Consider the following 21922-nt stretch of genomic DNA (forward strand, 5'->3'; position numbering starts at 1 on the left):
CAGTTAGCAACCATTCTCTCAAGACAGATCTTTGTGACTTTCATGCGTTTATTACTTGATTTCTGTTTTGCATTTGCAGGTAGCTTGGCAGTTTCCCCCCAACAATTCATCAGTACATTTGCCCATTTGTAGCAGAACATCACACTCCTTGATTTTATCCACATACTGGCATGGGTTGGCTGTAAGCAATCAAGTCAAAACAAAGTTAGATGCAAAACAGAGAAAACCACTATTTAAATCTTTATTATATCATCACAGTCTTGATGTTTCCTCTTCCTATAGTAATGCTGACTTTCTCTCTATTTCTGGGCTTGATTGAACTTGTTACAACCTACAGAGGTCTAAATGGCCCTGACCCTGCCTAGACAGGGAATATTTTCACTCACAACAATCTCCCAAGAGAATTCAGCTCCTAGTAGGAAGGTTTGTTATGGGAAATGTTTTATTTGTGGTAATACTTAAATGATAAGTCAGGGAGGCACACAGGACTAAATCATAATATTGATGGCTCTTATTCTATAAGAAATAAAACACATGACTCCCTAAGGAGAACTAGCTTTGCAACAGATACTTTAGAAATAAAATGATTTAGAAGACCACCTTATCCAGAAAAGTTGCTTCATATTATCAGTAACTTACTGCAGAGTTTATCTTCACAGTTCTGAGGGCAGTCTCCACATGGTGGACCTGGTCTGTAGGGGTCTCGCAATTGTTTAACTATGCTCCCTCTGAAATTGCAGAGCAGTACAATATGCTTAGGATGTGGGTGGTGCTGTGGTCTAAACCATAGAGCCTAGGGCTTGCCGATCAGAAGGTCGGCAGTTCGAATCCCCATGACGGGGTGAGCTCCTGTTGCTCAGTCCCAGCTCCTGCCAACCTAGCAGTTCGAAAGCACGTCAAAGTGCAAGTAGATAAATAGGTACCGCTCCGGCGGGAAGGTAAACAGTGTTTCCATGCGCTGCTCTGGTTCGCCAGAAGCGGCTTAGTCATGCTGGCCACATGTCTGTGGACAAACGCTGCCTCCCTCGGCCAATAAAGCAAGATGAGTGTCGCAACCCCAGAGTCTTCCGCGACTGGACCTAATTGTCAGGGGTCCCTTTATCTTTACCTTATACAATATGCTTTGCATCAAAGGTGCTACACAGAATGACTTTTGCAGCTTACATTGTGTGGCAGTTCTGATGGCGGTTGGTTATTGACTCACTCAAAGATTTATTGTATACAGCGCATGCCATGACAAATTACACACATAAGACAGAAGAACTAAAAGTATATTCATAAAATTTCAGACAAACAAATGTTTAAAACAAATCACCCACTACGCAAATAATTGCTGGCTCAAACACATAGTATTAGCACAGCTTTCTAGCAGAAATGGCAAATTATGCCCCCTAATGTATCTTTGGTGTGTCATTTATTGTGATTATGTATTACAGTGGTAGCTCGGGTTACAGACGCTTCAGGTTATAGATTCTTCATGTTACAGACTCCACTAACCCAGAAATAGTACCTTGGGTTAAGAACTTTGCTTCAGGATGATAACAGAAATCACGCGGCGGTGGCAGTGGGAGGCCCCATCAACTAAAGTGGTACCTCAAGTTGAGAACACTTTCAGGTTAAGAACTGACCTCCAGAACGTATTAAGTTCTTAACCCGAGGTACCACTGTATATTTATATTCCATGTTTCTTCCAACAAGCTCGAAGTGGTTACATGGTTCTCTCTCTCCCCAATCTTAGCCTCACAACAACCGTTTGAGGTAGGGTAGGCTGAGAGGCAGCAACTCGTCCAAGGTCACCTAGTGAGGTACATGGCTGAGTGGAGATTTGAACCCCAGTCTCCCAGCACTCTAGCCCCTACACCACACTGGCTATCAGCAAGCAGGCTAGAAATTACCTCTTCCTCCAGCCAACCATCTCATGTGTAAAGGAGAAACCCAAAGAATATCAGCCTAGTATTGCCATATAGAGGACACTGCAGGCTATAGGATATAACATCCTCAAATCTGCCTTGAGCTCATGCCTGGCTGGGTAGCTGGCTAGAGCAGAAAGTTAGGAATTTTAGCGCAGTTGTGGGAAGAGGGAAGGTTGGAAGAACCAGATTTTCTGTGTGTGTGCAATTCCCTGGGAAAAATGCAAAAGCATCCCTGAGCCACCTCCCTGGGGCCTCTGCAGTTTCTCTTCCAAACATGTTAGGGCTACAGTGCTCAGTCATGTTGCAGCACACACGCTCTGCTATTAAATGTTAGGAAACTGGGGCAGATGAGGAACCTCTCTGGTCATCTTGTTCCTTGGACTTTAAATAAGTACCACTTCAAAAGCTTTTCCCCCACTCTCAGGTCACCCAGTGAGGTACATGGCTGAGTGGAGATTTGAACCCCAGTCTCCCAGCACTCTAGCCCCTACACCACACTGGCTATCAGCAAGCAGGCTACTGGGAGACTGGGGTTCAAATCCACACCACACTGGCTATCAGCAAGCAGGCTACTGGGAGACTGGGGTTCAAATCTCCACTCAGCCATGTACCTCACTGGGTGACCTGAGAGTCGCTCAGGTTATTTGCCCCCTCCCACTCAATGGTCTGCTCCTGTTCCCAATCTTTGGAGGGCTTCCTCACTCTACTCCAAAGCTCCCGAATGTGGAGTAATTCAGGGGGACAAAACATTTGGATCAACCAGTGTGAGTTTAGAACACGGTACTCAAAACTGATACTTACACAGGGCAACAATGGCAGACATGATTGTAAGGCCAAACTAACTCTGGGCAGTAGGCAAATCCACATCCAACCTTGAATGAATTATAAGGTGTAGTTGGACTTCCTATCATTTCCCAGTATATAGCCTTATTCTAGTAATAAATAAGTTATTATTGAGTTATTCTTTATATTCCTTTTAATACATTCTTAAGGTAAAGGTACCCCTGCCCGTACGGGCCAGTCTTGACAGACTCTAGGGTTGTGCGCCCATCTCACTCAAGAGGCCGGGGGCCAGCGCTGTCCAGAGACACTTCTGGGTCACGTGGCCAGCGTGACAAAGCTGCATCTGGCGAGCCAGCGCAGCACACGGAAACGCCGTTTACCTTCCCGCCAGTAAGTGGTCCCTATTTATCTACTTGCACCCGGGAGTGCTTTCGAACTGCTAGGTTGGCAGGCGCTGGGACCGAGCAGAGGGAGCGCACCCCGCCACGGGGATTCAAACCACCGACCTTTTGATCGGCAAGCCCTAGGCGCTGAGGCTTTTACCCACAGCGCCACCTGCGTCCCTTAATACATTCTTACAACATGAATGTATTCTTGTACAATCATGAAACAATTTCAAGAGTTCTGTTCTACAGTGCCTTAGGTTCAAGGTCAAAATGACGGATTGCTGATTAGTCTGAAACGGGAGGCATCACAATTCTGATTGTGCTACCTTTCCATTCTCCTGAAAGTGACTTGAGCTAGTTTACAGCTATTTAACACAGTGAAAAGATTTGCTGTCAGAACAATTCCCATAAAATGGAAACACATGCACAGGTGCGTGTGCGCGCACACACACACACACAACCCAAAGGCCACTATGAAGTCAGCTTGAACCTTCCACTTACGCACCTCTCTGTGGATCAATGGTACATGTCACCTTCGTAGAACTGGATTTGGGATGCTTGATCACTGTAAGAAAGCATATTTAGTTCTGCTTTGCCAGATGCTGTATCGTTTGAATTTTCCCAGGTGTTGATGTCCAGCCTTGGAAGGTTTGGTAAAGCCCAAATTTGATAAGGAAAAGAAACATAGGTGAAAGTTGGACATTTAGTTTTCCATGTTGGTAATTTATTGGACAAACTGGGTACATAAAGTAATACTTAGTGAGTAACACAACACTTGCTAACATTTCCTGACAACATTGTATGCTCTTTATGGTTCATGGTGCTCTTTTTGTCATTCAGGTTGTTCACATTTGTTACGCAGAAATGAAAGAAGTTTATAAAGTGGGTACATGGGGGGAAAGCACTGTGTACCATGTTGGAAAGCGCATAACTTTTAGTAACTTTGTTCAACCAAAGCTCCATCATTTGTTCCTGCTATAGTAGGTTATTAGAAATGCTATCTTAGACATTCATTACTAGAATTAAGTCGTGATCTTCCTTCTTCCGTAATAAAGCCTCATCCTGCTCATATACATCACCATTTAGATCCCTATCTTTCCCTCTGAATTTAGTAATTTTAGTAGCCCTGTGCACAAACCCACAGAGCCATGAACCAAGACATGGTAGTTGTTTCCACCCCAGTAATGAAGACGCTAGTTTGCAAATCAAAAGAAAAAGAATCATTAGAATCCATCCGTACAAAATTTCTTTTTTTGCCAGGGCCTTGAGTGACTTTGCTGCACAAACATACAAATGTTTTAGTCTGTCCCAAAGTATCTGAAGTTCCTTATGTATATTAGTAGGTATCTTAGGGAGTAATAAGTTAGTCATTATTGGAAGCTTACTCTTGCACATCCTGCCCATTAACATTGAGCCAGTGGAACTAACTGACATTTTGCTGCAACACCAGAGGGAGGTTTAAGCAATCAGCTTTTGCCTCCCTCAGTAAATAACCTGTCTGATAGACTGGATTGCTCTTTCAACCGTTCCATTGGACTGGGGGTATCCTGGGCTAGTAAAACATTTTTCAAACCCCCAGTCATCTGCAAACCACTGAAACTCTTAGAATCCCATAGCAAGCAAATACAGCTTTAAGTTCAACAACCACCATTCTTGCAATCTTGCAAGATATGCTCTATGCTTCTGGGTACTTCAAAAAATAATCAACCACGAGAAGAGAAGGGGAAGAATGATATATATATATATAAATCTACACTCAGCTTCTGACATGGTAATTCAGGGATCTCGTGCAATATAAGTGGTTCCTTTTGATTACCCGGAACAAGCCTAGCACAAACAGAGCCATTTCCAACCACATTCTAAATATCCTTTAGGACTGCCATACGTCCGGATTTTCCTGGAACTTAGTGGGATTTCAAAGGCAGAATTGACATCTGGGGGGGGGGGATTTCTGAATGGCTTTGTCAACCGAAAAAATGTTCAACAATATTGGAGTCTTTCTTAAACAACCCTAATATCCTTAGACATGCCAGGCCAATGCAGCTGTCCTCTTGACATAGCTTTAGTTCCCTGAATACCCTGATGGGAGTCTTAAAGCAGAGAAGGCACACTGCGTCTTTGAGAAACAGGAATAAGTGTCCTGACTCTCAATTAAAGGCTATCCTCTTGATAATGTAAGGAGTCCTTTACAGGTCCAAAGAGCTTTGTAGTCAAAGAAGCATCTCTCAAATGCTCCATACTTTATGAGCGCTTCCACTTCTTGAAGTTGAAGGTCTTGTTTTGGGGGTTCCTGTGTAGTAGCTGCTCCCTCTGTGTGCATGGCCAGTGTGCCCAATGCATTTTAACTCTCTCACCACCCACAGAATTTCCATCTCTTAGAGACTTTTGCCATTAAGTGGAATATAAATTGTATAAACTAACAATATATTGGAGGAGAGGACATTATGCCATGAGCTGAAAAGCTCTCCTTTAAACAATGGGCACCTCCTTTAGCACCCAAACAATCACCATTATTGCTGTTGTGAGATCACCCTGATATTGCAGATGTGGATAAATACAAGCAATTTGCAGGTTGGGAAGGCAAATTGCTATATAAAGTTCAGGAATCAACTAGGGAAGAGCTTTAATGGAAGAAAAAATGGATTGGTTCTTTAGTGGCTCACAGTGAGTTGGTTTCAAAAAGTCCATGTTAGATCATTTGCTAATAAAAGAGGGATTGCCCCAGCGGGCTCAAAATAATTGAGAAACTTTGTCTGGGAGACTCTAAAGGTATGCAAACGTTAGTCTCAGTCATATATAACTTCTTGGTGGAAAGCAAATTTGAGTATGGAGATTGATTGGGAATCTGACCAAGGCGGTGCTCACATTAGTGGCTTAAAATGCAGTGAGGTCATTTGTCAAGTATTACAAGATTGCCGAAAATCGTTCACTCAACTGACCAATGCTGAAAATCGCAAGCAACGCAAAAGCCGCCAATTGCCCACCCAACTGCCGCAGGGGCAGCCAATCGACAACAGCCCTTGCCATGGCCACCAATCAACCGCCCAACAGCTGCTCACAATCTCATGCTTGCAGTTGCAACGAATCGCCCGTACTCCCCTCTGCACCATCCGTGCATAAGACGACCCCCAATTTTTAACATAATTTTTAAAGAAAATAAACTCATCTTATACATGGAAAAATACGGTAGTCAGCAGACACAATGACTGTGATAGATTACAGAGAGTGACACTGTTGGTGGAACTTAAAAGGCTGGTGGGAATTTATACCCGAGGAGCGGACCCAAGTGAAGCCTCCTGGGGAAGCTTCCCTGGGGAAGAGCCAGCCTAGCAGCCTGCCTGTGATTGGCCAATTTGCAGGCAGGCTACAATCCATCTTCCCAGCTGGCATAAGGGTCCATCTAAGGAAAGTCCCAAGATAATTGCCCCCTTGTGGGATCCAGCCAGGGAGTGGAGGCGCTGTCCCACAATCCCACCTGACCTCAAAGGGGCAAATCTACATATTGCATGAAAAGAGATGGTAAAATCCCTTCTTCGTATCAATTCAGAGTGCAAATGGAGAATTGCATGGGGAAAAATGAATGCATGAGAGAAGGAGGCTTAGCATAGCCATTGCCCTTTGTTACTTGGCTGAACTGGCATGCAATCAACCACTGGTACTCTTGAGGCCCAGTCATCCTTAGAAGTGGACTGGCCAAGTGGATTTGAAACAGCATCAGTGCATCACAGTGAGAAAGTAAGCATAGAATCTGTGTTAAGGAAACAGTAGTCAGCCCCCTACCAGAGCAGCTGCCATTAAAGCCCATTGTGCTGGATCATTTCCAACCCATGTAAAATTATTGGGCAGGATACCTGAGCCCATGATGGCCACCCAGGTTCAGGGAGTCAGTTTTGTTTCAGCTGTTTCATACAAATGAGACCCCCCCTCCCCACAAGAACTATTCCATTCATGTGTTAGAACAGCGGGTTGGTATGTTCCTTTCAAGACTGGCCAGCCCATGAGGCAAAGTGAGGCAGTTGCCTCAGGCAGCTGCCATTGTGTCCACCTCCATATTCCCCTTCACCACTGCCTGGCTCCTTCAAAGAGGTGGCAAAGGAGGCCGCATGTTCTGTTTGGGCTGGCCTGGCCTGTGATCCTTTGCAAACAGAGACCTGTTACTTGTGTTGAAATGGAGGACACACACACACACACACACCGGAGCTCTCTGCATGCATGTGAAGTCTTAAACAGAGAGAATTAAGAAGGTACTATGAGAGTTCATACTCACAAAGGGCAGAAAGGGCACATATAAAGATAAGGGGACTCAAGCTGTGGGCAGTGGACAAATGTACATCCAACCTCATGTGAATTATACCAAACCATCTGCAGTGGAGAGAGAAAGCACATCAGAAGAGCCGCCCTGGATCAGGCCAACATCCCGTCCCATCCCGAATCCTGTTCTCCGACATGGTGGCCAACCAAATGCCCCGGTGGGAATCCAGAAAACAGGATTCGAGCCCAAAAGCCCTCTGCCTTCCTTTGGTTTCCAGTAACTGGTGCTCCGAAGGGAGAGCATAGCTGTCATGTGGAGGCAAAGCATAGCCACCAAAGCTAGGAGCCATCAATAGACTTCCCCTCCATTAATTTGTCGAATTCTCTTTTAAAGATGTCTAGGTTGGTGGCCAACGCTGCTTCCTGTGTGAATGAGCTCCATAGTTTAACGGCTCTTTTGTGAGGATTCTTTTCATTTGTTTTGTGATTTGTATTTTTATTTGCAAGTTGTCTTTGATTTTGCCATAGCAAGGGGGATATAAATCTTCAAATGAAGAAGTACAAAGAATGTTTCTAGTGTTCCCAGTCATACCTGAGTATATCCCAAAAAATCATGTCCTTTGCCAAATTCTTTATGGCCGTATTTGAAAGTTGCCACTGAGCTATACCAATTTTTGATGACATCTCTCCAAGGTCTGACGAAATTTGATCGTGACAGGCTTTCGCCACATAAGATCCCTGCAAGAAGAACAACGTGGTTGAACGCATGGGTGTATAATAGGGTGCAACTCAGGGGGTGAAGTTGGGGTGCCATTTTGCAGAAAAATCCACAATGGTGGATAAAATCACCGTGATCAGGGATAGGTTTGCTACTGCTATTTATTTATTTACTGTATTTATTACTTGACCTTCACTGAACTTCCCGGAATGGGTTGTAGCTAAAAGAAATTCGATATGATACCATACAATGCAAGGCATAGTGTTTAAACAAGATTATTTGGGAGTGCGGGGACACTAAGAACAACCTGTGATGACAGCAACTCATCTTCCTTTTTTTGGTGGTGCAACCATTATTTCCTGGTGGTCCTCTAAGAGTCCCCAGACACACAATGTCATTATGGAGCATTGGTGCTGACCTTTAAAGCCCTAAACGGCCTTGCTCCAGTATACCTGAAGGAGCGTATCCACCCCCATCGTTCTGCCCGGACACTGAGGTCCAGCACCGAGGGCCTTCTGGTGGTTCCCTCATTACGAGAAGCAAAGCTACAGGAAACCAGGCAGAGGGCCTTCTTGGTAGTGGCGCCCGCCCTGTGGAACGCCCTCCCACGAGATGTTAAAGCGATAAACAGCTACCTGACATTCAGAAGACATCTTAAGGCAGCCCTGTTCAGGGAAGTTTTTAACGTGTGATATTTTAGTGTATTTTTGGTTTCTATGGAAGCCGGCCAGAGTGGCTGGGGAGGCCCAGCCAGATGGGCGGGGTATAAATAACTTATGATGATGATGATGATGATGATGATGATGATGAATTAGGAGGTGGAAGCTGCCCGTCCCCCCCCCCCCCAAGTCCCGGGATGAAGCTGCATTGGGGCTTTCGTGGGACAGAATATGGCCCCCACGCCACAGAAAGAAAAGGTCTGGTGCTGTCACCTCTGTGGGCAGAAAAAAATAAAAAGATGGAAAGAAGACTACCCCTGCATTGCAGCTCCCATGGAAAAAAATCCACAAGCTGCATCCTGAAAAGTGCGATACAGCTTTCCTCTGTGAAAAACCACACACACACACACACACACACACACACACACACACACACACTATTTTCAGCTATTATTGTCACTTTTTGGCCTGGTTTGGCTGAATGCAAAGCCAAACTATAGCTTAGTATAGAAATCATAGAACTATGAAGTTGCAAGGGACGCTGAGAATCTAGTCCAACCCCCTGCAATGCAGGAATATGCAATTGTCCCATACGGGGATCGAACCTGCAACCTTGCCGTTATCAGCACCATACTCTAACCAACTGCTTTTCGCTCCTTCACAACTCATGCTGCCACCTGAGTCCACAGCTCGTCTACCCTTCCGCTTGCCTTGTTCCTGGGTTGAAGCATTTCCCCATGAGTTCTAGGCACTGGCCTGAGCAGTTTTCTGTTTGCGCCGCCACTTTCCCCAGGAAAACCCACTACTTAGCAATGAATCAGTACATTTGTCCACCCACAGGGAACCCCATTGACGTTTGCTCAAATCCAGTGCTAAAGAGAATTGTTCCCCAGGGAGAAACTGCAGAACAAGCACAAGTCTGGGTGACTGAACCCAGATATTATATAGTAGGTGCATACAACAGTCTCCCAAAAGTTTTGTTTCTGTTGGCTTGTTCCATGAAAAACAGCCTGAGCTGGCTTTCAGTTTGAGCACTTCTACAACAGGGGAGTTGCTGAAGCCTTTTCTTTCAGGCAGAGTCATAGCTAGATGCTCTTGCGCCCCTGGCAGAACCGTCCAGATTGTGTCCCCTAGGTAAAGGTAAAGGGACCCCTGACAATTAGGTCCAGTCGCGAATGACTCTGGGGTTGAGGCACTCATCTCGCTTTACAGGCCGAGGGAGCTGGCATTTGTCCGCTTCTGCAGACAGTTTTTCCGGGTCATGTGGCCAGCATGCCTGAGCCACTTCTGGCAAAACCAGCACAGCACACAGAAACACCGTTTACCTTCCCGCCGGAGCTGTATCTATTTATCTTCTTGCACTTGACGTGCTTTCAAACTGCTAGGTTGGCAAGAGCTGGGACCGAGCAACGGGAGCTCACCCTGTCGCTGTGATTCAAACTGCTGACCTTTCAATCGGCAAGCCCAAGCGGCACAGTGGTTTAACCCACAGCGCCACCTGCATCCCCCTAGCCATGGACAAATTAGCTCTTCTTTCCACCTCTCCTCCAACCAACCCCACCCACCCACCCATTCAATTCACCCTCTATTTAAAACCATTTCTTATGAGGCAACAATCAATATTTATATTTATGGACATATTTTTAGCCGCTTTTGTGCCCCCACATCACCTGCACCCCTGGCGGGGGCCCACCTCACCACCCCCTAGCTACGGCTGGTTTTATTTCCCTTGGGTCATGTCTCCCAGCTGCCTTTCTGGTTTGCAGAGTATCCCACCTCCTGGCTCAGCCTGTTCCCTACGTTCTGCACTACCTGAAGGGCTCGTCGACAATTCCGCTTGCCCCGTCCTAGAAAAATGGGTCTGAGAGATTTTCCTTTTGTTCTGAGCTTTCTAAGCATAGGTCTGAGCAGCTTTATGTTTGTCCTGCCACTTTCCCTGAGAAAACCCGCTGTTTACCACTGAATTGGAACGAACGCCAATCTGCAGAAAGGCTGATTGACATTTGTTCCTTCTGATCGGCAAGCCCTAGGATCAGTGGTTTAGACCACAGCGCCACCCGCGTCCCACAAGTACAGTACTGTAGTCCAAATGGGAGATTACCAAGGCATGGATAAATGAAGCCAGGTGACCTTTTCCTGTGAGGGTTGTAGCTGCCATGCCTACTTAAGTAGGTAGAAGGTGCTTTGTGCCACAGAGACCACTTAAACCATCTTGTAACAAAGATGGATCAAGGAGCACCGGCAAACTATTAACTTGGTGCTTTAGAATGAGTTCAACCCCTTCCAGCTTAGGTTGAGTACCCTCCACTCACTCAGAGATCCCAGTCTTCTTGGGGCTGAGCCTCTCATTGAAGCCATTGCCATAGCCAGGCACTGATTAAACATCCCAACTGCCTTCCCTGGGTTAGCTGAGAAGTGAAATAGAATTGGATGTCATCTGCCTACTGAGGACATCCATACTCAACTGGCCTCATGCTGTTGTTTCATGTAAATATTAAACTGCACAGGGGATAAAATAAATCAAGTAGACTGGTTACTTGATTAATCGGTTAGAAAAAGATTATTAGTCAGATAAATTATCTGTAATCACATGACCGCTCTATTTAGTTTAAACCAGACAGTACGAGACAATTTCAAGGGTGCAGTTGTACGTGCTGCAGTTCATGGTCACACAACTAGTGTTTTGCTGACCTGACTTTTCTGGTCAGCTGGGAGGCATCACTATTCAGACTGCATCTGCTTTTGACTGTCCTGGACAGGATTCAGGCCACAGCCGTTTTAATTGAGGAGCTAATGTTCTAGAGAAGTCTTTACAACAAGGCCCATTTAGCTCAGTGTCAGATCTTCACAGTTGCCAATGTGATGTCATTCATAGCCTTACCCCAGAAGCAGCTGGGGAGGCAACTTCCCAACATAGAGTAGTCCTACGGGTAGAAGAGAAGAAGAATTGTTTGGATTTGATATCCTGCTTTATCACTACCCTAAAGAGTCTCAAAGCAGCTAACATTCTCCTTTCCCTTCCTCCCCCACAACAAACACTCTGTGAGGTGAGTGGGGCTGAGAGACCTTAGAGAAGTGTGACTAGCCCAAGGTCACCCAGCAGCTGCATGGGGAGGAGCGGGGAAGCGAACCCGGTTCACCAGATTACAAGACTACCACTCTTAACCACTACACCACACTGGCTCTCACTGGAGTTTTAGATTCGCACTTTGCCTCCCCACACTGAACTTTCCCATTCCTCTTCCCTCCACCTCATGGCTATCGGCAGTGACAACTGCGCTGGAAAGCCAGGAGAGCAATGCCCACACTGCTTTACTGGCTTCTGCTGTCTCACCCCTCCATGAATTTGTCTAATCCTCCTTCGAAGCCCTCCAGGTTGGCGGTCATCACGCTATGTCCATTCCATAGCTTATATCCCATAGCTTATCTGTGCTCTGTGTGAAGTTTCATTGGACACTACTAGTATTATGAGAAAGGGAGAAAAACTTGTCACTACCTACTTGCTCTAAACCATGTGCAATCTTATAAATCTCTACGTATAAGGTTGACATGCAGAGTACTTTTAATATTTATGGTTGGGCACCATTGCCCTTGAAAGATAAGCTGAAGCTGTTTTTTAACTACAAACCAACAGCAAATGGTTGCTCAGTTGAGCACTCCGTTCCCAACGTTGGTGGATTTTCTGGACGTACTGGATGCACAAAGGATGTATTAAGAAGCAATAAGAGGCTTGCCTGACAATGCCCTTCATGGCTCCCAGGGCAGCAGCACATGGGCAACATAAGCTGCCTTCTACTGAGTCAGACCACAGGGCACCAAAGGGGTTTTTCTGAGGTAGTTTTATTTTGTCAGTTAAGGCATCCACATCATAGCGAACAATGGTAGTAAGTGCATAATCTGAAGTAGAAAGATAACAAGTGCTTTGTTCAATGCATACTCCATTTGTTTCAGATAACGGTTACAGTAGTAAATTTTAACTGCAATCTTAGAAACTCATGACTAGCTGGTATCCTCCCCTGTCTAGAAATCAAACTTTATTCTACCCTTGTATGCTCTGTGTAGATTAAAGTTACCAGATGTCCCCATTTCCTGGGGACAGTCCCTGGATTTACAAATCAGTCCCCTGACAAAATCCATCTATTTAGTAAGGTAAAGGTACCCCTGCCCGTACGGGCCAGTCGTGACCGACTCTAGGGTTGCGCGCTCATCTCACTCAAGAGGCCGGGAGCCGGCGCCATCCGAAAGCACTTCCGGGTCACGTGGCCAGCGTGACGAAGCTGCAGCTGGCGAGCCAGCACCAGTGCCACACACGGAAACGCCGTTTACCTTCCCGCTATAAAGCGGTACCTATTTATCTACTTGCACTTAGGGGTGCTTTCGAACTGCTAGGTGGGCAGGAGCTGGGACCGAACGACGGGAGCTCACCCCGCCGCGGGGATTCGAACCGCCAACCTTACGATCAGCAAGTCCTAGGCACTGAGGTTTTACCCACAGCACCACCCGCGTCCCTATCTATTTAGTAGGAAGTTGAAAAGTGTCCCTGGATTCATTGAAAAAAATCTGGTAACTTTAGTGTAGATCCCTGCCATGGCCTCTGATACTCAGTTATTATGGAATTAATTATGGCGGCAATGAGCTCTCACACCTTCCTTGTGGGCGCCCTTTGCGGGACCGCGCACAGCACCACAGCCCCATAGGACCCACCAGCTGGCTGGGCTGGCCTGCCTCCCTGTGCTAGTCATTGGAGGTTCCCGCCAAACCTCAGTTAGCCAATCAGCCCTACAGGGAGGCGGGGCCAGCTGCTTAAATAGGAGGCGGAGCCAGCAGCAACCATGTCGTTAGCCTTCTTGGGGGCACTTTGGATTGGTTAGTGTGTCAAGGCCTTTGCGGTCACGGATTTAAGCTTTTCTGATTGCAACTTGCAACTCATCGAGTTCATGCATCTAAAACTGATCAGGTACACAAGGTAACCTCTTTACTTTACCTTCTCTCAATCTGGACCTTGCCCTGTTTCAGACACACGTAAATTCATGAGAGTACGCCTTGGTGGGGTCTGGACAACTTTTTATTCATGCGTCCAGCCGCCTCTTGACTAAACACCAGTTCACAGCTGTGTTGCATAAAGCCAGTGCGGCGTGTGGCGGCAGCCCAACCCATTTTGCTGGGCGCTCCTTCCGCATTGGTGCTACAACCTCAGCGGCAGCAGGTGGTCTCCCTCCTGAGCGCATTAAGGCAATGGGTCGATGGCGTTCTACTGCATATAAGGGATACATTCGGCAGGGTCAACAAACACTAACTGATTCTCTGTAAGAATTATCTCCTAGGTACCACCCCCAAGTGGATGTGGATTTTTGGCCATAGTATCATACATTGGGCAGCTGATCAGGCAGCCACCAGTTCCTTGGGAAAACACTTGGGCCTCCAACCAAAGGTTCCCATCACCTGGTTTGGCCACTGTGGAATGCGATGGGATGCCCTCCTACCAAGATTGCTTCAGGAATTTGCGTTGCATGGTCCGCCAGATGCCGTCTTGTTCCACCTGGGTGAAAACAACTTGGTCATGTGCAAGGACTTTGTGCTGGCAAAATCAGCAATCGCGGACTTGGAACACCTCCACGCCATGCACCCTAACATCATCATCCTATGGTTGGAACTCCTTCTGCCTTTGCATTGGCCTTTATACCATCCAGACTGAATTATGCAATGGGAAAAATTAACAGGGCCATTCACTCGGCAATCTTGCGCCTCGGAGGCCACGTTGTGAAGCATCTGGACATTAAAACCAATAGACTGGAACTTTTCAGACGTGACAGAGTGCACCTCACCACTCTGGGAAATGAACATTGGCTGAACTACATCAGGCGTGACCTACAGGATTGGTTGTCGGTTTGCTAGAGGGTTTTCTTTTCTTCTTTCAGATGTAGGTAGTCTTGGCGGCGAGACGCTGATTTTGCGGTCTCGGGTGGCGGTTTTAGGCCTTGGGTGGAATCCTTTAGTCTTCTTCCCTAAATAGGGGAGGGGCGTGAAGTGGTGACTCACCCCACCCCCCCCCCCGCGTTGGCGATTCCAGGGTCCCCTCTTAAAGGGGTTTGTATATGGGAGTTACTGACCATACACTGAAAGATTGTCTGTGAACTCCCCAGTGTTGTGGGGATATGGGGTGGGCTGCCAGCATACACAAGCGTCTTGCTGTGCACCCTCCCATATCCCATTCACCCTGAGGAGCCCCAGTTCCCCAGACTGGAGGGCTGGGAGGGATACATACCCAATGCCTAAGCCAATGTCTTCCTACATCTGAAAGGTTTAATAAAGTTGTGGCCAATTTTTAATTTCATAACACACTGTTACGAGTCATTATTCCTTCTGGTGGTCTCTTGGGGCCGGGGGGGGGGGGTGTCTCTGCCTGGGCACACAATTATGGAAACAAAGCCGGTTCACAAAGAGAAAAGAAAAGTCTCTGCATAATCAGGAGATTCCCCTGTCCTGCCAAAATGTTGCTTTCTGGATAAGGCATTTTTAATCTCTCACAAGTGTGTTTTAGTCAATATTTGTGTGATGTCAAAATGATGGCCTGACCTGGGACTGGCACTGCAGCCAGCTGGCAGTGTTGGGTGAGGAAGAGGCCTTCATGGCTCCTTCGCATGCTGGCGCTAGGCCCCAAAGGCTCAGCTCAGGCACAGCTTCCCTCCCTGCAGCTCTGGCTGTGATGAGGGAGCCTGTTGTGGGCGCCCCCCTTGAGCCCTCTCAAAAAATGTGCCCAGGGCCACCCCACAGCCCCCTCCACCCTCTGCAGAAGTTCCTTGTCAAATCTCCCTCTCTTTCCATATTGCCTTGCTTGTATTGAGTTGACTTTGCTAGCGATATCATTGGTCACAGAACTAGACTAAATTGGTCCAACCTGGGGATTTTGCCAACCTCATAGCAATTGTTTCAACTTTGGCATTGGGTTGACCTTAGCGTTGGTTGGTTGGTTGGTTGGTTGGTTGGTTGGTTGGTTGGTTGGAAGGGAGGTTGTAGACTCTGCCTGTCCCTCCAAAGAAAGGTGTATCCTGTTAAAAGTGTCTGGGAGGAGGTGCTTCTGTCTGGACACCCAGGCGGGGACTGGGCCATAGGTCTCCTCACATCAGCAATCCCATCAGGACGATCCTATTTGATATACATTGGTACCTCCAGTTGCGCACGGGATCCGTTCCGGAGCTCCAGTCGGATCCCAAGGGATTCGCAACCAGAGGTGCCTGTTCTCCACATGTGTGCGGTGCGGTAGAGTGCTTCTGTGCATGCACATGCAGCGAAACCCAGAAAAATATTTATGGGTTTGCCACGTGCATAACCTGAAGGATACGCAACAGAGGTGTGCATATCCAGAGGTACCACTGTATGTCATAGGACCTTCTCACAAACAGTCGAGCACTTAAAGCACTGCCAGCAGACGGGCTGGCCATTAATGGTTGTACCCAATGCCTATGCCAATCCTCTTACATCGGTAATCAATAACATTATGGTATAACATTTGGCCAACAGTTTTGGGGTTTGTGTATTCCTTAATAATAAAGTCAGGTGGTGTGGGGATTTCTGTGCCTGGGTGCACAAGTCCTTTTGTAATGGAAAATCAAGGTTAAAAACTGCAACCCTACCAAGCCAAAATGTTATCAGCCACTACCTTCCTTACTTTTTTCTAAACTGGAAATCAAAGTTGTCTACCTCACTGGTAACTTGTAACTCAGGCATCCCCAACCTTCGGCCCTCCAGATGTTTTGGACTACAATTCCCATCATCCCTGACCACTGGTCCTGTTAGCTAGGGATCATGGGAGTTGTAGGCCAGAACATCTGGAGGGCCGCAGGTTGGGGATGCCTGTTCTAACTCAAGAACATTAACAAACAAGTTAAGAAGCACAGGTCCCAGTGCCAACTTTTGGAGGACTCTGCTTTCCACATCCCTTCCCTGGGAAACCTGTGCAATTGTTCCTACTCTCTGCTTCATGTTACTTAGGACGTTCCTGGGCCACTTTGCCTCTTATCCCATGACTGCTTAGCTTATTCAGGAGTCTTTGGTGAGGTACTTTTGCTGAAAGCCTTTTGAAGGCTAAATACAGTGGTGCCTCGCAAGACGAAATTAATCCATTCCGCGAGTCTCTTCGTCTTGCGGTTTTTTCATCTTGCGAAGCACGGCTATTAGCGGCTTAGCGGCTTAGCGGCTATTAACGGCTTAGCGGCTTTAAGAAAAAGGAAACAAACTCGCAAGAACTCGCAAGACGTTTCATCTTGCGAAGCAAGCCCATAGGGAAATTCGTCTTGCGGAACAACTCAAAAAACAGAAAACCCTTTCGTCTAGCGAGTTTTTCGTCTTGCGAGGCATTCGTCTTGCGGGGCACCACTGTACACAATGCTAAGTGGATCACCTCTGTCTTGACACTCTCAAACAACTCTAAAAGGTCAGTAAGACCTTGGTTCTACTTCAGCAAGTCTTGCTCTTCTATATTCTTGGGTTCTTTTGTTCTTAACAATACTCTCCACTAGTTTCTACAGGACATGGCTAACTGCCATGATTTCCAGGATCCACACCCTTCCCACATTTGCTCTAATAATTGGTGTTACATTGACCACTTTCCAATCCACAGGTATGAGACGGATGTTAGGGACCAGTTACATATTTTTGTTAGAAGATCAGCCGTTTCAAACCTGAGTTCTCAGGTCAATGCAATCTGGACCTGATGATTTGTGTTTGTAATTTGTCAGTTAGGAAGTTGTAGCCAATAATATTTATGGCTTCTTTGCATCCCACCATGAGTTTCATGTGGTTTCTTTCTTCCTGTCTGAGTTCCAGTTGTGCCTGGGGTCATAAGCACCAAGCCATTGACAGTAAGTCCTAGCCCCTAAAGAACTGCTGCAATGGTGCCCCATTCTGGCTCATTTTTCTTTGATTTGTCACTCAGCATGCTCCTAATAAGGGATGCGGGTGGCACTGTGGGTTAAACCACAGAGCCTAGGACTTGATGATCAGAAGGTCAGCGGTTCAAATCCCCGCGATGGGGTGAGCTCCCGTTGCTTGGTCCCTGCTCCTGCCAACCTAGCAGTTCGAAAGCACATCAAAGTGCAAGTAGATAAATAGGTACCGCTCCGGCGGGAAGGTAAACGGCGTTTCCATGCGCTGCTCTGGTTCACCACAAGCGGCTTAGTCATGCTGGCCACATGACCCGGAAGCTGAACGCCAGCTCCCTCGGCCAATAAAGCGAGATGAGCACTGCAACCCCAGAGTCGGCCACGACTGGACCTAATGGTCAGGGTCCCTTTACCCTATGCTCCTAATAACTCATACCATCGCTTGGCATTTAATTAGCTGCAGGATTTTACCCATGCTTGATTCTTTGTTCTTAATAAGTAGGGAATTAAGAGTGATCATTGACAGCCATTAGTGAAGTTTGAGAATGCATTTATTTTGCAAGATTACTATCATTTTTTACAGCCAATGAAAAGCTATGAGAGAAGGAAATTAAACTTAATAATGAATGTCTAATAGTTTGTTTAAAAGTTTATTGCAGCCACTTTCTAATTTTAAACATAAAATAAATAGGAATGCTATACTTAAGTTGAGTTCCACAACATACCACCTGATGATTACAATCACAATCTGAAGCAGTTATACAACAAATTTCTAGCTTACTGAACAATATTCTAAACAGTGGTTTGTGTGGAACTGAAATATAAAGCAACGTTAGAATGTGATGGGTAGGGATATATGTGCAATATTTGCAATATTTGCAATATTTAAACATTTAGCTTTGAAGTATTCAAAGCATTCTCTAAAACATAATAATAGTTTTTTTAAAAAATAAAATAAAGCTAAACCCAAAGTGGACACAGAGGTTGACATATTTCTGTCACTCTTTTTGCAAACAATTCTTGCAAATGCTCTTTTTAAAAAAACCAATAGCATGCAAATGCACCAGTTTTAGAGGGGAGAGTTTCTTTTTAATGCTGAGTTTTCATACTTTTCGGTGAAGAATGAAAGAATGACCCTCTGAAAATTAACCTTGTGGTACTCATGTGTACATGTTAAATAATTTCTGTCTGGCAGTGACAACTAGCTTGGCAATATTCAGCCAATATTCCCGCACTACATTTGAAGTGTTTTAGCATTTCCTTACAGCGGTCGTAAAAATCAACATGCCTTCATGGGTTCGCTGAAATAGATCAAACAGAAAGAAAAGTTAGATCCAAAAGGAGAAACAGAAAGCAAACCACACCTCCTTTTATCTGCCATTTATCTATCTCTTGACTCTGTGACTTCAGTCCTGCAACAGTCCGGGTGATTTATCCTTTTTCGTGCAAACTATTTTATGTCAGCGTTAGCACTGACGGTCACTAATTACCTAAAGAAGTCTTAACCTCCATCGTTCAGCCCGGACACTGAGGTCCAGCGCTGAGGGTCTTCTGCTGGTTCCCTCACTGTGAGAAGTGAGGTTACAGGGAACCAGACAGAGGGCCTTCTCGGTAGTGGCGACCACCCTGTGGAACGCCCTCCCATCAGATATCAAGGAAATAGGCAACTATCCTATTTTTAAAAGACATCTGAAGGCAGCCCTGTTTAGGGAAACTTTTAATATTTGATGAATCATTGTATTTTAATATTCTGCTGGAAGCTGCCCAGAGTGGCTGGGGAAACCCAGGCAGAAGGGCGGGGTATAAATTATTATTATTATTTTATTAACTGGTCAAGAGGCCCAGTTTATTTTAGGAAATTTGGTCATTCGCAATGATCTCCCAAAGGGCCTTGCTTAGAGTTCTGCTCCCCTGCAAAGTCTATTCCGAATAAAGCCTTATTTGTGGTAGTAAATAAATGCTGGGATTCAGTCCCCAGGGCAGCTCTCAGCACCGGGTGGTGAGACAGCTATAGATGCCTCTTAGAAAGACCACTAGCCTTCCATTCACAAAAGTTTCTGGAGCGCTTAACTATATCTAACACAAATTTCAGAGTCCAGAGAAATTGCTTTATATAAGTAACTTACTGCACAGTTTATCCTCACAGTTGCCAGGGCACGCTTCGCACGATGGGCCTTCTTTGTAGGGTTCTGCTAGTTTGCCGATTGTGTTCCCGCTGAAATCACAGAGCCATAGAGCATGAAATGTGGGCTCTCATGGAAGGAAAATTAAGAACACTGTATTCAAAACTGATAGTTACCCAGGGCAGAAATGGCACAGGTAGAAATAAGGGTAGGCACTTTCTGGGCAGTGAACAAGCGCACATCCAACTTCATGTGAACTGTACCAAATGAGCTATGGACATAAGAGGGGAAACACATCAAACCAGGAAACCATATAGAATTACATTTGAACACTGAGCACTTTAAGATATGAAAAGATTAACTTTCTGCACTTAAAAAGAAAAGGCAAAAAAACCCATTTCCAATATGGGTTCCATACGCCCGGGTTTTCCCAGATGTTTACAAAGGGAGCCATTTTTCTGCCCGGAGACCATTTTCTAGAGTAAAATTGCGGCAAATTTGGCAGCCCTAGAAAATATGCATTTTCAGTCCTAAACATTTACACTGTTTCTCTGCGTACATATAAAACTATCACACTTCTTTAGATACACAACAGAGCAACACATCTGATTCTCAACTGCCAAATCCATTCTGCAAGGAAGAAAATACCCTTGCCATTAAAGTTCTCGGATATATAGGGTTTAAAATATTAAGTAATGTTTCTTTGTTGAGACAAAAAGGAAGGGAGGAAGGAAAGGTGGTGATTTGATGGGAGTTGGGAGTCATATGAAAATTTAGGGTGCCTCGTTTTATGGGATGAAATTTACTTTTTGCAAATTTATTCAGTGAGGGATCTTAAAAATATGTTTTTGGGTGTGATGAATTCAAAGTTGCTATTATTTTTCTTATTGGACAACATAGAATCATAGAATCATAGAGTTGGAAGAGACCACAAGGGCCATCGAGTCCAACCCCCTGCCAAGCAGGAAACACCATCAGAGCACTCCTGACATATGGTTGTCAAGCCTCTGCTTAAAGACCTCCAAAGACGGAGACTCCACCACACTCCTTGGCAGCAAATTCCACTGTCGAACAGCTCTTACTGTCAGGAAAAAAAACATTTAGCTTGGTAAGTCTACATTTGATGAAGAAGCACGTAAATTGCTTTTGAAAAACCAAGAGATTTTAATTTTATGTTCTGAAAATGTCAAGTAATGCTAAATAATAAAAATAAGTGTGTGTGTGTGTGTGTGTGTGTGTCTATCTATCTATCTATCTATCTATCTATGAATGAGAGAGAGAATATAGGAATAATAACTGCAAGCAGGCAATCTTTTTTTTAACAATTTCTATGCAATTTCACACACATTTTACTTCCCAATCAAAACTAAATTATCTTAATTTAACCCAAATATCTTTTGAATTCCCAAGTCACGATACAACTTTTTAGCACACCTCATTTTTGGAATTTGAAAGATGAAAAATCCAACATGCCGTAATTGTGATATGTTGCAGTTTAATAGAAAAGACCAAAGATTTGGAAAAATGAATAAATCATGTCTAAAAATAAATCTTGCATAAGGTGAGGTTGAATGGCCATCTGTCATGGATGCTTTTGTTGAGATCGACTAGATGACCCTCAGTGTCCCTTCCAACTCTACAATTCTGTGATTCTGTGAGAACACATAAAAGGGGAGGGAGAAGCATGCAGCGTGCTTAAGCAGTGGTGGCTGGGTGAACGTGGATGGGAACACCATGATTGTCGGTAAAGGGCAGAATAATGATACACCCTTGGCAGAAAGAGCAGAGCTGGAACAAGGCAGGGAATGGTCCTTTCTGCATCAAACACAGAAGAGGGGGAAATGGAACATGGTCACCCAATCACTGATATGGCAAAAAAGGCTACCACACCGTGTGCTATGAGTTGCTCCTCGAAGTCAAGTTGCAACTGTATTAACGGTTTTAAGAAAAAGGAAACAAACTTGCAAGACGTTTTCGTCTTGCGAAGCAAGCCAACGGGGAAATTCGTCTTGCGAAGCAACTCAAAAAACCAAAAACCCTTTCGTCTTGCGAGGTACCACTGTACCTGAAGGAGCATCTCCACCCCCATCATTCTGCCAGGACACTGACGTCCAGCACCAAGGGCCTTCTGGAGGTTCCCTCATTGCGAGAAGTGAGGTTACAGGGAACCAGACAGAGGGCCTTCTCGGTAGTGGCACCCGCCCTGT

At 45.5% G+C, this 21922-nt stretch overlaps 2 protein-coding genes across 2 annotated transcripts in view; both read right to left on the minus strand.

Moving 5' to 3' along the window:
• Positions 1-51: 51 nt before the first annotated feature.
• On the minus strand, positions 52-15353 carry LOC144327175 (cysteine-rich venom protein-like). Its single transcript, XM_077925345.1, has 5 exons — positions 15287-15353; positions 7926-8071; positions 7350-7444; positions 640-728; positions 52-179 (listed from the first exon to the last, which is right to left on the minus strand). The coding sequence occupies exons 1-5, from the start codon at positions 15351-15353 to the stop codon at positions 52-54; spliced, it is 525 nt and encodes a 174-aa protein (XP_077781471.1).
• Positions 15354-18882: 3529 nt separating this feature from the next.
• The window catches only part of LOC114593308 (cysteine-rich venom protein TEL1-like), a 36539-nt gene continuing 33499 nt past the window's right edge, over positions 18883-21922 (minus strand). The window contains exons 7-9 of the mRNA XM_077925346.1: positions 19892-19986; positions 19719-19807; positions 18883-18893 (exon numbers count right to left, since the gene is read on the minus strand). Coding sequence (XP_077781472.1) covers positions 18883-18893; positions 19719-19807; positions 19892-19986 — 195 coding nt within the window. The remainder of the gene's footprint in view (positions 18894-19718; positions 19808-19891; positions 19987-21922) is intronic.

This window comes from Podarcis muralis, chromosome 3, assembly GCF_964188315.1.
Source record: "Podarcis muralis chromosome 3, rPodMur119.hap1.1, whole genome shotgun sequence".
Taxonomy (NCBI): Eukaryota; Metazoa; Chordata; class Lepidosauria; order Squamata; family Lacertidae; genus Podarcis; species Podarcis muralis.

Coding starts and splice junctions, on each gene's coding strand:
- LOC144327175 (XM_077925345.1), bottom strand. CDS start 15,353: ATGCGAAGGAGCCATGAAGGCCTCTTCCTCACCCAACACTGCCAGCTG. Junction 7,445..7,925: donor ATTTTTTGGGATATACTCAG/GTATGACTGGGA, acceptor TCTCCACTGCAG/ATGGTTTGGTATAATTCACA. Junction 180..639: donor CTGTGAAGATAAACTCTGCA/GTAAGTTACTGA, acceptor GATTGCTTACAG/CCAACCCATGCCAGTATGTG.